General features: G+C 40.4%; 1 protein-coding gene across 4 annotated transcripts in view; it reads right to left on the reverse strand.

Moving 5' to 3' along the window:
• pard3bb (par-3 family cell polarity regulator beta b) overlaps nucleotides 1-13,527 on the reverse strand; it is a 313,361-nt gene that overhangs the window by 44,932 nt on the left and 254,902 nt on the right. For all 4 annotated transcript variants that reach the window (XM_015359593.2, XM_069196274.1, XM_015359591.2 and 1 more), the window contains one exon: nucleotides 11,047-11,167. In XM_015359593.2, the coding sequence (XP_015215079.2) occupies nucleotides 11,047-11,167 (121 nt within the window). The remainder of the gene's footprint in view (nucleotides 1-11,046; nucleotides 11,168-13,527) is intronic.

Here is a 13,527-nt window from a genome sequence, read left to right on the forward strand (position 1 = left end):
TGCTAAATAGGAAATGCTGATCACCCCTTTGATATACGTCCCTAGCCAATTTGTGTATTTAGGCAAGAACTGCAATGATTTCAGTACGGTTATTTCAACATTCTCTCCCTAAAAACTATCACAGAAGATTTGTATCATAAACCCAATCCATTTTCATGTATCCACGGAATGAAAAGATCATTAGTAACTAAGAAATTAAAACAAGGCCTGTACAGTAGGTTCATACTGTAATTTGTTTTCCAGCTTCTGAAAGTGCCCTTTTTTCATTTTAATGAGCCAATAAACAATGTGAAATGCAAACATTTATTAAAAAGTGATTAACAAATCCCCCCTCGCATATGATAAAGATTGTAGGAATTTATGGAACAGTTTAATTTTTTGTAAACTCTTATTCCGGCTTCTCACATGCTGTTATTTGAATTTCTCTACCAGCAGTGTGATTTCAATTCTGATTGCATCTGAGATATTTACATAGGAATCAGGAAGCTTAAGATCCCCTGATCTGTGCAAATAGTATCTGGCAGAACATTTTTAAGAGTCCTGAAACAACAGCTAAAAAAGTCTGGAATCCCCTAATCAAAAAGCACTTCCGAATGTTTACATTTTTTAAGGAGGAGGCATAATTTAATACAACCTTCTCAGTTAACCAGAAAATTACATCACCTTTTGTTATTATTTTATAATCCTTTAGAAAAGAAATAACGTGTTAAAATACAGGACTTTAGACCGCAAGATGACATGTACTGCTATTCGGAAACTATTTTTGCTCATAAACCCACCTTTTTGAGAGGTCTTGGAAGCAGTCCAATATCAGCTAGCTGGGAGGAGGTGTTTGTAACTGTTTCTTGGGATAAAGACTTCCTTAATTTAAAATAAATGGATTTTCTAAAAAGAGTTGATACTTTCATCTGTACTCTATCCACAGAAACCGTTTTAAAACAATTAACTTGAAAAACAAGCTGCAAACGACTTTTGGTGCCTTCTAATTTCGACAGACCATATGGCGATCAGATGGGTGGATTAGCCAACTGAGATTGCCGTAACGTTTCATTTGCTGTCTTAGGTTCATGATATGGTCATTAGGGTGGAAGTTAATGAGAAATCTTTCCAAATCATTAGGAAACACAGGAACGGTGCATAGAAAATATTAAAGTGGGACTGCGATGATCTTCATTTCTTATTTAATACTTACTCTCCATTCCAAATATTTTTCCATCCATTTTCTAACCACTTTGCCCAATACAGGGTCACGGGAGAGACTGAGCCCATCCTGGCAAGCAACAAGAGCCAGGCAGGATCCAAACATTCCATATAGGCAAAATTCAGAATAAAGAAACCCTATACGTCAACGATACCTGGCCAGAATTTAAAGCTCGAACCTTTTCCTCTAATAACTTAATTGTACTGCATCCTCTTGAGTACAACACTTGCTCCATCAGCATTAACTGCCCACATCCTCATTTATCCAGCATTAGATACGCTGAGACCTAACACATCCCTCGATTATTTTGTCCGGTCCACCCACACTTGAACTGAGATTTACTGTATGGAACAGATGTTACAGATTCCAGGATAAATGCCTAGTTCCATATTGTTTTCTTTCAATGTCCACCCAATGCCTTGAGCTTGATATGGTATGAGACTAAAGGGAATTCTGTACTGCTTCACCAACACCAATGGATTTCTAACATAAGCGTTTCACTAGAGGTCTTCCACAACTTCAGTTTCTGCTTTTTTAACAACTGAAGTGTCCTCTTATAGGCTCAACAACCACTTTACTGGTTTACAGTGCTGAACATACACTAAGCCTGGTTTCATAAGTTGAGAAGCCCAACACAAAATGATACTATGTGAAGTGTTCTGCTTATGCATTCATAATTAATACAATTTCATATTTTGGTGACTAAAAATAGCACAAATAAGATTGAAAGCTTTTAGAATTAGCACTGATCTTTAGTAAAATTCCTAGAGGGCTTCTGTTAAATTTTTGCTTTGTCTTGTCTTCACACTTTTAAAATGATCAGAAGCTAATTACTCCCTTAGCCTCTCCCCCAACAAGCTCAGCTGAAACGATGACATCACCTTATCACACAGCAGCAATGTGATTCTCATTACAACACTACAAGAACACGGCACTTCCTGTCTTAAGATAAGAGTATGCTACACACAGATCCTGGGATATGACTGCACCACATATTAAAATAAGATCTAACAATCAAATCTTGCTCATATAACCTGAGTTTATCAATATAAAGGTAAAGAAAAATTCCACTCATTACAAGACAATAAAACAAAATCAATTTTCAGTATAACAGAACAGTAATTATAGAGCTAAGGTATCATTTTCTAGACTGGGTTTCCATTTAAACTGATCTAACAATTACCTGTATATCTTAAAAACCCACAAGAGAATTGCAACATTGTTAAATGTGGAGAATACTACTGTATGCCTTTAGCACTTGCTGTTCTGGATGTTTGACCTCTTGGAGAAATCACAAACCTAATGACTGGCCTAATTATTACAATATGACCAGCAGAGGTCAAAATACATCTTCCATTACTTGTTATTTTTTCAGTGGTAGCAAGTGTGTTTTATCTACAGCTTAGGGATGCTTGTGCTTTCCACAGATCCACAAGTTCCATTCACTGTGACCTGCTTGTGACCAGGAGATGCTGTGCGTGCTTGTGGTTTTCATCAAATCTCGTTTCATGAGAAGACTCACCGAGGCTCTCTGGCAACACAAGCACATGCTGTTGCACCGGAGGGACTGTACTGGGTATGAACCACCTGGTGAAAATGCTTTTTGTTGTCTCTTTTGCCTCAGCTTGCATCAAGATGGGGGATGTTCTGTGCCAGGAACACTCACTTTAGAACAAAGCTTTCTTCATTGCCATATCTGATTTGACTAGTTAAGGGGGTTAACAGCTCAGTATGGGCTGTGCTATACATCAGTTAGAACTGGACCTTCTAAAGCAGTGGTGCAGTCAGACAACTATCTTGTGATTGGGCAAGACAGACCTCTGTGGCTTCCAGTGTGGAAAAAATGAAACTGGAATGCAGCCCATTTCAAATAAAGTACTCGTTAGTTTACCAGGTGATCACGTGCAAAATGATTTGGTTGCTTTTAATATCAGGAAGCTCTTAATCTGGAAAACTCAGCACCACCTATTCTGCATGGTTCCAGAAGTGCAAGCCTGATATGAAACAGATCAATTGTCTCTTAACATTTGTTAAACAGCGACAATTCTTCCGCAGTGAAACTGGGAGAGACCCATTGTGCACTGCATGACCTCTTGTACTTAGGCACACGAAGGACTGGAGCAGTGATCAGTTTCCTTTTTTAATCTCCAACCAATTAGTCACAGTCCTCTTTTTTTGAATCACCCTTTCAATTCAAATGGTGAACAGGAAGGAAGCCGGAGGATCCTGCGCACAATGTGGTACACCGAGATCAGCAAGTTGTATCTCCGCTCTGCTGCACGCATAAAAATACCGCCACAGTCATGGCTTGGCAAAACTTTCCAAACACCCACTGGCTGTCTGACTCTGGTACTGTCTAGGCATTTTCTGTGCTGTCTCCCATCTATCAACCTGATAAGTATATCGGAACCAGGGACCTTATCCAAGTATTCAAAATCCTCAAAGGCATTGAGGAAGTCAGTCCTTTTTCAAAATAAACCGTGAAACACAAACCAGAGGGCCAAACTGAAAACTACATGGAATTGCATTTAAGCCTGAGAACAAGAGGCACTTCTTTGAGCAAAGAGTTGTGGGAGCATGGAACAAGATGCCCAGTAACATTGTCAAACCCGATACCTTGTCTTCTTTCAAGAAATGGCTGAATGTGATCCTCAGAACAACAACTTTCTAATTACCAAATGGCCTTCTCTCCTTTGCAAAACTCGTCTGACTGTCTTATCAGTGGAGGATGAGGTACTGTATGGCGAACTCTTTCAAAGTTTGACTAAGCATGAAAATAATCAGCTGGTACCCATTTTCTTATTAAAGTAACACATTCAAAAACTTTTTTCATTAAATAAATAAGTCAAGGAAGAAAAAATATTACTGTTTGGCACAAAACCCTTCCCATATAAATGTCCACATACAGTATTTAACATTTAAGCGGTTTTACGATGTAACATCTCATTCCTTTATGAACTGTTGCAATATGTGTATTATTCATCTAAACTGAAGCAAAAGTCTCATAAAACAATGAAGAAGGTTTGAAAATCAGTCTGACATTTGCTGTGGGGGAGGGGGTCATTGTGCAGGTGAATGTCTGCAATTCTTCCTGGAAAACAGAGAGAAACAGAAACATCATCTTTGACTTCTGGGCGTATCAAAGGACAAAATGAATCACACACCCAGAAATAATATGCAGAAGTGTTTTTTGTTGTTGTATATTTGGGTATTTTGGGGGAATGACGGCACATTCTTGGGAAAATGTGGCTTGTGACAAACAGGAAACCTAAGAGATTTTGCAGAACTGTTGTGAAATAAGAACAATGTTTTTTATCAATGCCCTGTTGTGCACTGTTGATGGAACAGCTTTGGGGCACAGTCTGGTGTTTTTCAGTACAAGTCGGTGCAATTGTTCACGTTGTCATAAGCCTTTTGTTTGTGTAGAAGTATTTTAATCCACTGGTCTCAGAAGAAGTCTTGGAATTAATTGGTGGCACCAGAAATGCCTCTTAACGATGAGCCTCCACAGATATGCATCTTAATGGCCTCTGAAAGGCTGATCTGATAAGCTGCGCTATGTTGTTGATGCCTTCCCACTTCTGCCAGTGTGAGAAACAATAAATAAATGAACAAATAAATACAGTTCTACCCTAATGATTCAACTCATTAATTTCGTTTGCAGTTGCCAGTGTAGCCCGTTAATCCAATCCATATTTATAATATTTCTAATCTCACTTCAAGAGCGCTGAGCCTTTTAAAATTCAGTGGAATTTGCTCTCAACTAGCGAGCAATTTGTTATTGATAGTAAACAAAGGGGTTTGGCAGGGGTGGGGGAGACGATGGGGGGGGGGTGGGGGGGGATATCTGAAAAAGAGCTTTAGAAATGATGATTTTCCCATCTGGGTCAATCCATTGCTTCTGACGTATTCATAAGCACTCCAGCTCAATTACAAATCTGTTAAATGCTGAAATCTCTTTATAGGCTCCGCACTTCAGAGAGGGTTTTGGATGCAGGTGTGAGTTTGCCTGATTTGTTTTCTGTACAAAATCCCTTTTGAAATAAGGCACTGCTGTGATTATCTGCAATTGTGCACGAGAGAAGGAAAACGAACTGAACAGTTTAAATGCAAGCGTGTGCAAGTCCAAAAACTGCCACAGACGAGTTGCAAACAGGAAATGCATTGAAAAAAACATTCTGATGTAAATTCCTTTGCCTTTCATCACGGTATAATGACAAGGATGTGAGCAAAATACATCTAGACCACTAAATTTAAACAAAGAAAAAACAGATGAAGGTTCTCGTCTCCCGAGAGCTTATCATTTAAAGGTAAAACTTTTAATATTAACTCTCAGAGTTTAGATGTGCTATAGTACCTTGTGTCAACTTTGGCCAAATAGTGTGTTCGAAGTCAGCGATTAGAGAGATTTACAGATGGACTCATCTACTGTATGCCTGGAGAATACCAGGTGTCAATCACAAGAAAACGGAGAGATGTCACTTGATCTAGGTGTCACGGTTGCTGTGGTTTGCATGGTTTCAATACCTGTGAACCGACAGTCACTTGCGCGCAGAGAAGTTAAATGTAAAAGTGAAGCTTGGTGTTCTACAGAAGTCTCTCAGTGGTGATGTACCTGGCTGGACTTCTTGACACATGATTTTGTGTATTTTATAGATCCTATCTATAAAATATCTATAAAGATTTTATAGATCCACTGGCAGATGACATATACATTTTCATGTTAATACTTTGTCTCAGAGGGTAGCAATGCCATTGGAAATTCTTTAATTTCCAAATCCTAAGCCTCCAGGAGCACTACAGTATTTAGTTATGTATAATTTGTAATTCAACAAATCTGGACATCACTGAAAGGGGTTAAAGAAAAGATATCGTATATTTTATGCGAGCTGAAGAAGATCTTATCTTAAAAACAGTGACAAAAAACACAGTGGTTTACTGCTCCTAACAATTCTGTACAACAGAAATGTTTTGTTTTTTTCTAAGTTTGACAACTCAAAAAGAACAGCCCACGAAAGTCCAGGAGAAATCGATATAAACCTCACAAAATGGTGTGACCGCAAACTGGTCAATTTGACCCCAAGGTGAATGATTTGCATTTTCACTCAGTGAAGAAAGATGCATCATCAGCTTCAGCTTGGTACCGCAGTGCCCTGAAGTCAACTGTGAAACCTGTGTGTATCTTCAATGCCCTCTGATACTGCAGGCTGAGTAAACTGCTCCTTGTATTAACACACTGTCTTGCCTAACATTGCGCTCTTCTGGTACCAGGGGCTTCCTCTCCAGTTCAACGACTGTTAGGAGGGGAAAGAACGGCCCTTTCTGTTACAGCTGAATTTTTGACCTCTTGCGCATAATTACAAGCCCTTGACATCTGCCATGCGATTGCTACCACAATGCCAACCATTCAATGAACGGCATGGACACTGTAATTTAAGCGAACAGGACGGAGGGAAAACACTAATAATCAAGCAGAAGATTTCAATTTTTCTTTCTTTGAAGGAGCCTTGTTTGTTACGCTGTTGGATCAGATGGCAAAATACATCATTCGAACTGGCCTGTTGCCAGATGTCGCTTACAGCAAAATTACATGTTTTCTTCGGCTAAAGACCAGGTTAGAAACCTCTTAATTATACCATACTATATATATTTTAAATACAACAGGGTTATGACAATGCTTGCATTGGTAAAACTAAACTGCAGTTTTGGCAGTGTCTTCTGGGTGAGGAGGAAGGTACAAGCTGCATAACCCTCCTAAAATCACAGCTTAGACAATGATTGCTTTTAAGAAGTTAAGGTGGATCTGAAAAGAAGAAATAACCATCGATCATTAGAAAGCTGTTTAATTCTGGTAAGGGTTGTGGCCATCCAGAGGCTATCCTGGGGGCACAGGGTACAACACAGGGCCACACCCTGCATGGCACGTTACTGTAGCAAAGGACACACACAGGGACAATTTAGAGACACCAATTAACCCAGCCAGCATGCGTGTCCAGTCCACCACAGGGCAGATACCCACCCTGGGACATTTAAAAAACACTACCGAATGACATATGCACATATTTACAGAACATTAAACCTAGCGGCTTGCAATCCTTACTGGGAACTTTCCAAAAACTGATGGAAAGACAAGCACCACAAAAGTGAAAAATAGAGTCTTAGAACACGGGTGGAAAGCAAGATCAGTGTAACTCACACGCATAAACACACCAGTCACGAAGGAGCCTTAACCAGCAAGCCTTTGAAGCTGGGGGGGAATCACGACTGCCTAGAGAAGAAACACACATGGCGAACAACAACATGCAAACTCCACACGGAAGGTATCTCAGGGCAGAACCAGACCCGGTACCCAAGACACCAGAGCTTGGTAGAGCACGTAACACCATCAACGGCAAGGATCCGTAACCTTCCCAGAAGCAATTTATTGACAGGAAAATAATGTGCAACATACCAGAATTCAAAATGCCAAAACTGTATATTAAAAAACGTGGCAATTCAGTCAAATACACCATTGATCCACAGCATTTTTTATGCGATACAATTCAGTTGTGCTGGCATCAGGGTTCAGGGCTAGAATATGCAAGCATCTGTCAGGTTGGAATTTGCCACAGTGTGTCTGCAAGTCCTCTGTGGTGCTTTCTGGGCCCCAGTGTGGTGTGAAACGGTCTGCTATGGTTTTGTAAACGTTCCTTTGAATGTAGCATTTCCATTCATGACAATACCTGACACACTAACACGGAACACTTTGTCTTTCTGTCATTGACAACGCATTCATTATAAGGTGTGTTAAAAAAACTGACTTTTCTAAGTGAAACGGCACCTTCCTTCACAGCTCCTCCTCGGCGCGGTAGATACTACAATGTATTCTCTTAGCTTCACACAGGCCAGAGCTGCTGACTCCCGATGGGAGTGCGCTGAACTATGTTTACCACACGGCGTGTTTACCAGGCCACCACAATGCATCAATCACGCTGGGGAAACCATTCTGCCATCCAGTCAGGATTTCAAATGATTTCACATTTCTCTCTCGCTGCTTTTAGAAGTTCAGATAAACGATCTTGCTCCCAGAAACACAAAGCACGCGCTTGTAGCCGAAGAGGGAAAAAAACAGCTGGAAAATGAAACGTCATGCTTAATTTTTCATAGCATCCCGACCATCGCGATAAAGAGTGAGCTCTGTGAGAGGACAGCCGCATAGCTTCCTTAAAGATAATGTTATCGAATAGCCGTTCGGCACTGAAAGGAAACAAAAACACTCAGAATCTTTATTTTTAATGAATGTGCTAACATGCTGAAAATGGGGCATAGATCAAGCTAGCGTGAGGCAAGAGCAAGCCAGGCTCTCCTCTGAGTTTGAACAATTAACTAGGAGAGCGCAAAAGTGCAACTTTCAGATCATAATTGTCACTGTACAGGGCCCTGGCCGCTGTATTTTTCATTCTGTTTTTATCTGTATTATAAAAAGTAGTGTAGCCAATTGTATTTAAGATTCCTCCTAAGAAAACTGAAAAACATTGTGAGTCCTTATTCAACTTTAAAGCGCACAGCAATTGTTGTCATGTCCTTTGCCTCTTGTTACTAAGCAAATTCCAAAATGGCTACCCAAACAAGGTGTACTGGTGCGTAACAGGCCCCAGTCACAATTGCTTCAGTCACGCAGGGTCTGAACAGGCAGGCACCTGCACTGCCCTTTTATCAGTCTCACTCGGCAGACAACCTCTTTCCATAATCTGGGAATACTGTACTTAATGAGCATCGGAAACACTACCGAGTAGAAAACAACCGAAATACTCAAAGCATTTATGAAGCAATATTGATTCTTGATCCCTGAGAAGTTCCAGTAACCAGTTTTTCTTGTTTTAGATACCACATTAGTTCTTTAAATGCGAATTGCTATTATTATTGGTGCCACAGCGATGTAGCTCCCCCTGGTAACATTGCAAGCTCCCTGGAATCCAACAAACTGTGGTAACACACACATGATCAGTTCAGGAAACCCTGAAACCCCATTCTCATATATTCTCAATAAACCCTGACACAATGTTGGTCAAATACGTGTGCAGGCATGTGTGGAAGTCATGTCTGATTTGGCTAAGAAGGCCCAAATTCACACCTGGCATTTTGGGACACAAGGCCCAGTTAATGATCCCAGATACAGCTTTCACTACTTGAGCAAATCTTCTTTCAACAGCCTAACAAGTTCCATAGGCAGTTGGGTGTCGTAATGATACAGTTCACATACTGCAGATGTTGTCAATGTCTAAAAATAAGTAACAACTGAGTCAGTCAAGCCAGTAAATGCCCACGTGGAACTGGAACCAGAAAACCCAATGGCTTTCCAGGATGAGGGGAGATTACAAGTGCCGTAGAATCTTAGGAGGTGGTAGGAAGAAGCAAAAAAAAAAAGCAAACATTACAGTCCAGTCTTCACCAACTATACTTATTAAAACCAAGCCAGTTATCAACTTTTTGGGTTCTGTGCTAAATTTGACAAAGATCGCATTTCTTTTCATTGTCATCCTGCAGTGTAACATGTACTTATATGCAGTTACTCAGCCAAAATGAACCAAAATAGCTAGAAGGTCAGAATATATATTCTGCCTGTGTGTTTTCAGCAAATTGGTGCTGTTTCCACTAAACCTTGCATTTCAATCTTTTATACTTTTAAAATAATAAAATTGTAGCCCTGCCGAGATAAGCGGGCATTTTACAAAATCTGGAAACAGTTATCAGCAGTTTATAAATCTAGAAAAATTCCCATTGATTTAGTAAATGTCTGCAAAAGAAGATTATAAGCAGTATCCTGTTAGATGTGGGTAACAGACAGAACTGAGTGCATTGTAAAAAGGTGAATGCCCCTTGTGTGTTCAGTGGAAATCTGAGCTCAGCTCAGTGGAAAATAAGCACAGCTACACACATCTCACAAAAGTATGTGTACACACACAAGCAGAGGTCATGAGGCTTGGCATTCCTTATCAGAAGCACCGATGTGCTCATCAGGACACTGAGCTCTGGTTCTGCAGACCATTTTCTGCATTTTTTTCCCCAATGACCAGCTCTGGCCTTTATGTCTATGGGGTGGGTGACAAGTAACAGGACTAACTGGGTTAGCTGTGTGATTAGGGGGAAAGAGAAACATCATTTAAAAGAAAAATGCCCATGTGCAAAGAATTTAAAAAACATAGGAAGAACATGGCTTGGGAGATGTCATTCAGATCAGAACCAGACTGCTTTGGATCCATCCATGGCAGATGGCCCTTCGTGTTAAATATCTTCGGCTGTTTCAGTACTTGGCTGTTTCAACTGTAAATGATAATGATACACTTCTGCGTTTGTACTACCATGTAAGCCTTTTGTAAGCCTAAGAACGCAACTAATCAAAAGGTACTGCACCTGAAGATAATGTCCAGGCTATGTGTACTGACATCACACTGAAGTACCAGTTTCCATTATTTGTTATGCATTGAAAATATCCTTTCATCATCTTCATGTTCTGATAAAACACTTACGCTGGCATGGCAGCCTTTATAAGAAGGGTCTTGGATCATCACGCCAGCTTCCCCAAACACCCCCCCCCCCCATCTGTGCAAATGAGCATGTAAGATGGGCATGCCAGTACCATGTGCATATCATTTCCCTCATTAGCCCCATCTCTCCATGACCTTTGCATAAATTAGCGTGCTTTTAGCATGTGTGGCACATATACATTTACACATCGGCTAGGTTTTTACATGGTTTGTGGAGATGGAGTCTCGTTACGCAGTTTAAGTCGTTGGCTCGCCCGGCGTATGATCACCTTTCTTGAAGGAGATCCCACCGGGGTCGTGCGGACGTGCGATACTCACCCTGTGCGGGTCAAATTCTGGGGGCCTCTGGCGGGCTTCAAGCTCCTCATATGCTGGTGCTGCCCCCTCCCGTCTGGCCTGCTGGTATTCCTTACGCAGTTGCTGAATTCGGTCCACGGTGCTGCGATGACAGAGCAACACAGCCATGAACTCTCAAGGAATCCCAGACAAATATTGACCTTTCAAGGTAAGACATATTAGGTTGTTCTTATCTGCAGAGCCTGTTGGAAGAATAGAATTTTATATTATAAGGAAGACAAATACAACCCTACAACCTTTATAGGCAGCACAAGTCTGGCAACAACAATCCATTGGGAGCCCAGTTCTGAATAGCTGGGATCCTCAGGGCTGTCACTCTGTTACTAATGTGGGACGATTTCCACCCAACTTCGTTTATCATCAACGCATTCTTGAGCCAATTCGAATTTTTTTTTCTCTTTCTTTTTTTGTTCTCTTCTTTTAAAAATCTATGCCTTTCAGAGGACTGGCTAGGATGAATAAGTGACAGCATAATTCTATAATCACAGGGAATCGTGAATTCCTGTAAAACTGTGACAGCTTTTTAAATATTAGGTGCCACATTCACAAAGATGCATTTCTGTTCAATCAGTCCCACATGAATATATGCAAAGAGAAAATGACATTTAATAGTATAAGGAGCAAATCGGTGGTCCTAAGAGGATTTCAGTCCTAGAGAGCAGGTTCATTCTTCAATTCAGGTTAGAGATACATAAAATTCTTACATATCCGTAATACCTTTGTTATGATGAACTAAACTGGGTGATAAAACAAATACAATTAATGAAAGACTGTTGAGAAAAAAATATTAGAAAAGGCATATTAACTTACTTGCCATTTTTTATTCAAATTATTAGAGATAGATTCAGGAATAAAGGACATTTGGAACTATTAAAAAGGGGAAAAATGTTATTTTTTCATGTAGGTTTAACTACTTAATAGGATGGCAAATTTAGTACAGAAGGGAATAGAAAAACAAGCAGAGCTTCAGAGAAATTTTTCCTCACACATTTTGAGTGCCAAAATCACATTTACATGAAAAGCACCTTTTGTTTTCCACTTAGAGAACACCTGTAGAGCAAATTCTGGTCTACAGCAGACTACTGCTGAAACTCTGAAATTCCCTCTGTATGTGTTTAAGTTAAACAAACGAAATATCAGTCAATGCAATTATGTTTAAAGAAATGTTAATGAAATTCATGTTAAATTAAGGTTTAAAAAAATGTTATAATACTGGATATACCGAATGTCTGACCCACAAATAACATCTGCACACTAATATTAGACGTTAGATCCTTAAGAATGAGTTGTCAAACACTGTGTTAAAAACTTCCAAAGAACTCAAACGCTTGAAATAAACTCCCAACAACCTTTTCTGCCGTGTCACCTCGCTCTCACGCAAAACTGCGTCCCACGAATCGCATCTGCCCGACTCTGATTTTTTTCAACAAAGGCTGCCATTTATTACAGTCGGTGCAACCCATTTCTGAACTGTTTTAGGCGGAAGGCGCTTTATTGCTCGTTGCTGAAAGAAGTCACGCTGTTTTCATTTGCAAAATTCGCCTCAAGCAAATGAACCCAAAAAAAAAAAGAGGAGAGAGCCCCTATTCAGAAAGTTGAACTGAAATGCACAGCCAAAGATCAGCAGATGATTCGCATTAAGGAGGAGAACGCTGAGCGGAAGATTCAAGGAGAAATCATTCTTTACGAGCTGGGGTCAGGGTATAGCAGGTGCTTTGGCTTAGAAGAGCACTACCCTATTGGCAGGTAGAACTCAGTGGAGTCGTAGGGACCGTCTATTGTAAGAGACCTGTAAGGAAGCACCACTCCCTCTGGGAAGTCAGGAGTGCACAGAAACATCATTTCTAGCGATCATGAGCAATAAAGAAGTGTACAGATCTAGTAGAGACACATTCAGGCCTATAGTAAATAAATGACAAAGCTCCACATTTAGTTTAGGGGGATCATTTGGGACTGCATCTACAAACAAAAGCTTTTTGCTGTGATATTACTTCATGCAGTAAACCACCCACCTCTTCCCCCATAGGGAAGAATATGGGCTTTATGGTATTGAATGACACCCTGATCTAGATCTAGTGACTGGGGTTGGAGGGAGGTGGGGGGGGGGGCAGGATTTGAATGTCACTAAGAAGAACGAAAACCCGTGGAAGATGAAGGGAGATCACCCCAAGTTCTTAACCACATTTTTCACGTCATGTCTTCTTACAGTATGTACCATACCTGCCTGAAGCATTACGATCACTGCACACTGGTGAGTCTTCGGTGTAAACTCCCCATGCAGTTTTGAAAGCGCTACATCTCTTTCCTAGTGAAGATGTTTCAGTATTCTTTGGAGATCAAGTGAGTTTGCCTTTCTAGCATCCTGAAACAGAAGCCTAGTGCAGCTGAAATTCAAACTACCAGTTGGCAGTCAACTGGACTTCAGGGGGCCATTCAAAATCC

The sequence above is a fragment of the Lepisosteus oculatus genome, chromosome 12 (assembly GCF_040954835.1).
Source record: "Lepisosteus oculatus isolate fLepOcu1 chromosome 12, fLepOcu1.hap2, whole genome shotgun sequence".
Classification (NCBI taxonomy): Eukaryota; Metazoa; Chordata; class Actinopteri; order Semionotiformes; family Lepisosteidae; genus Lepisosteus; species Lepisosteus oculatus.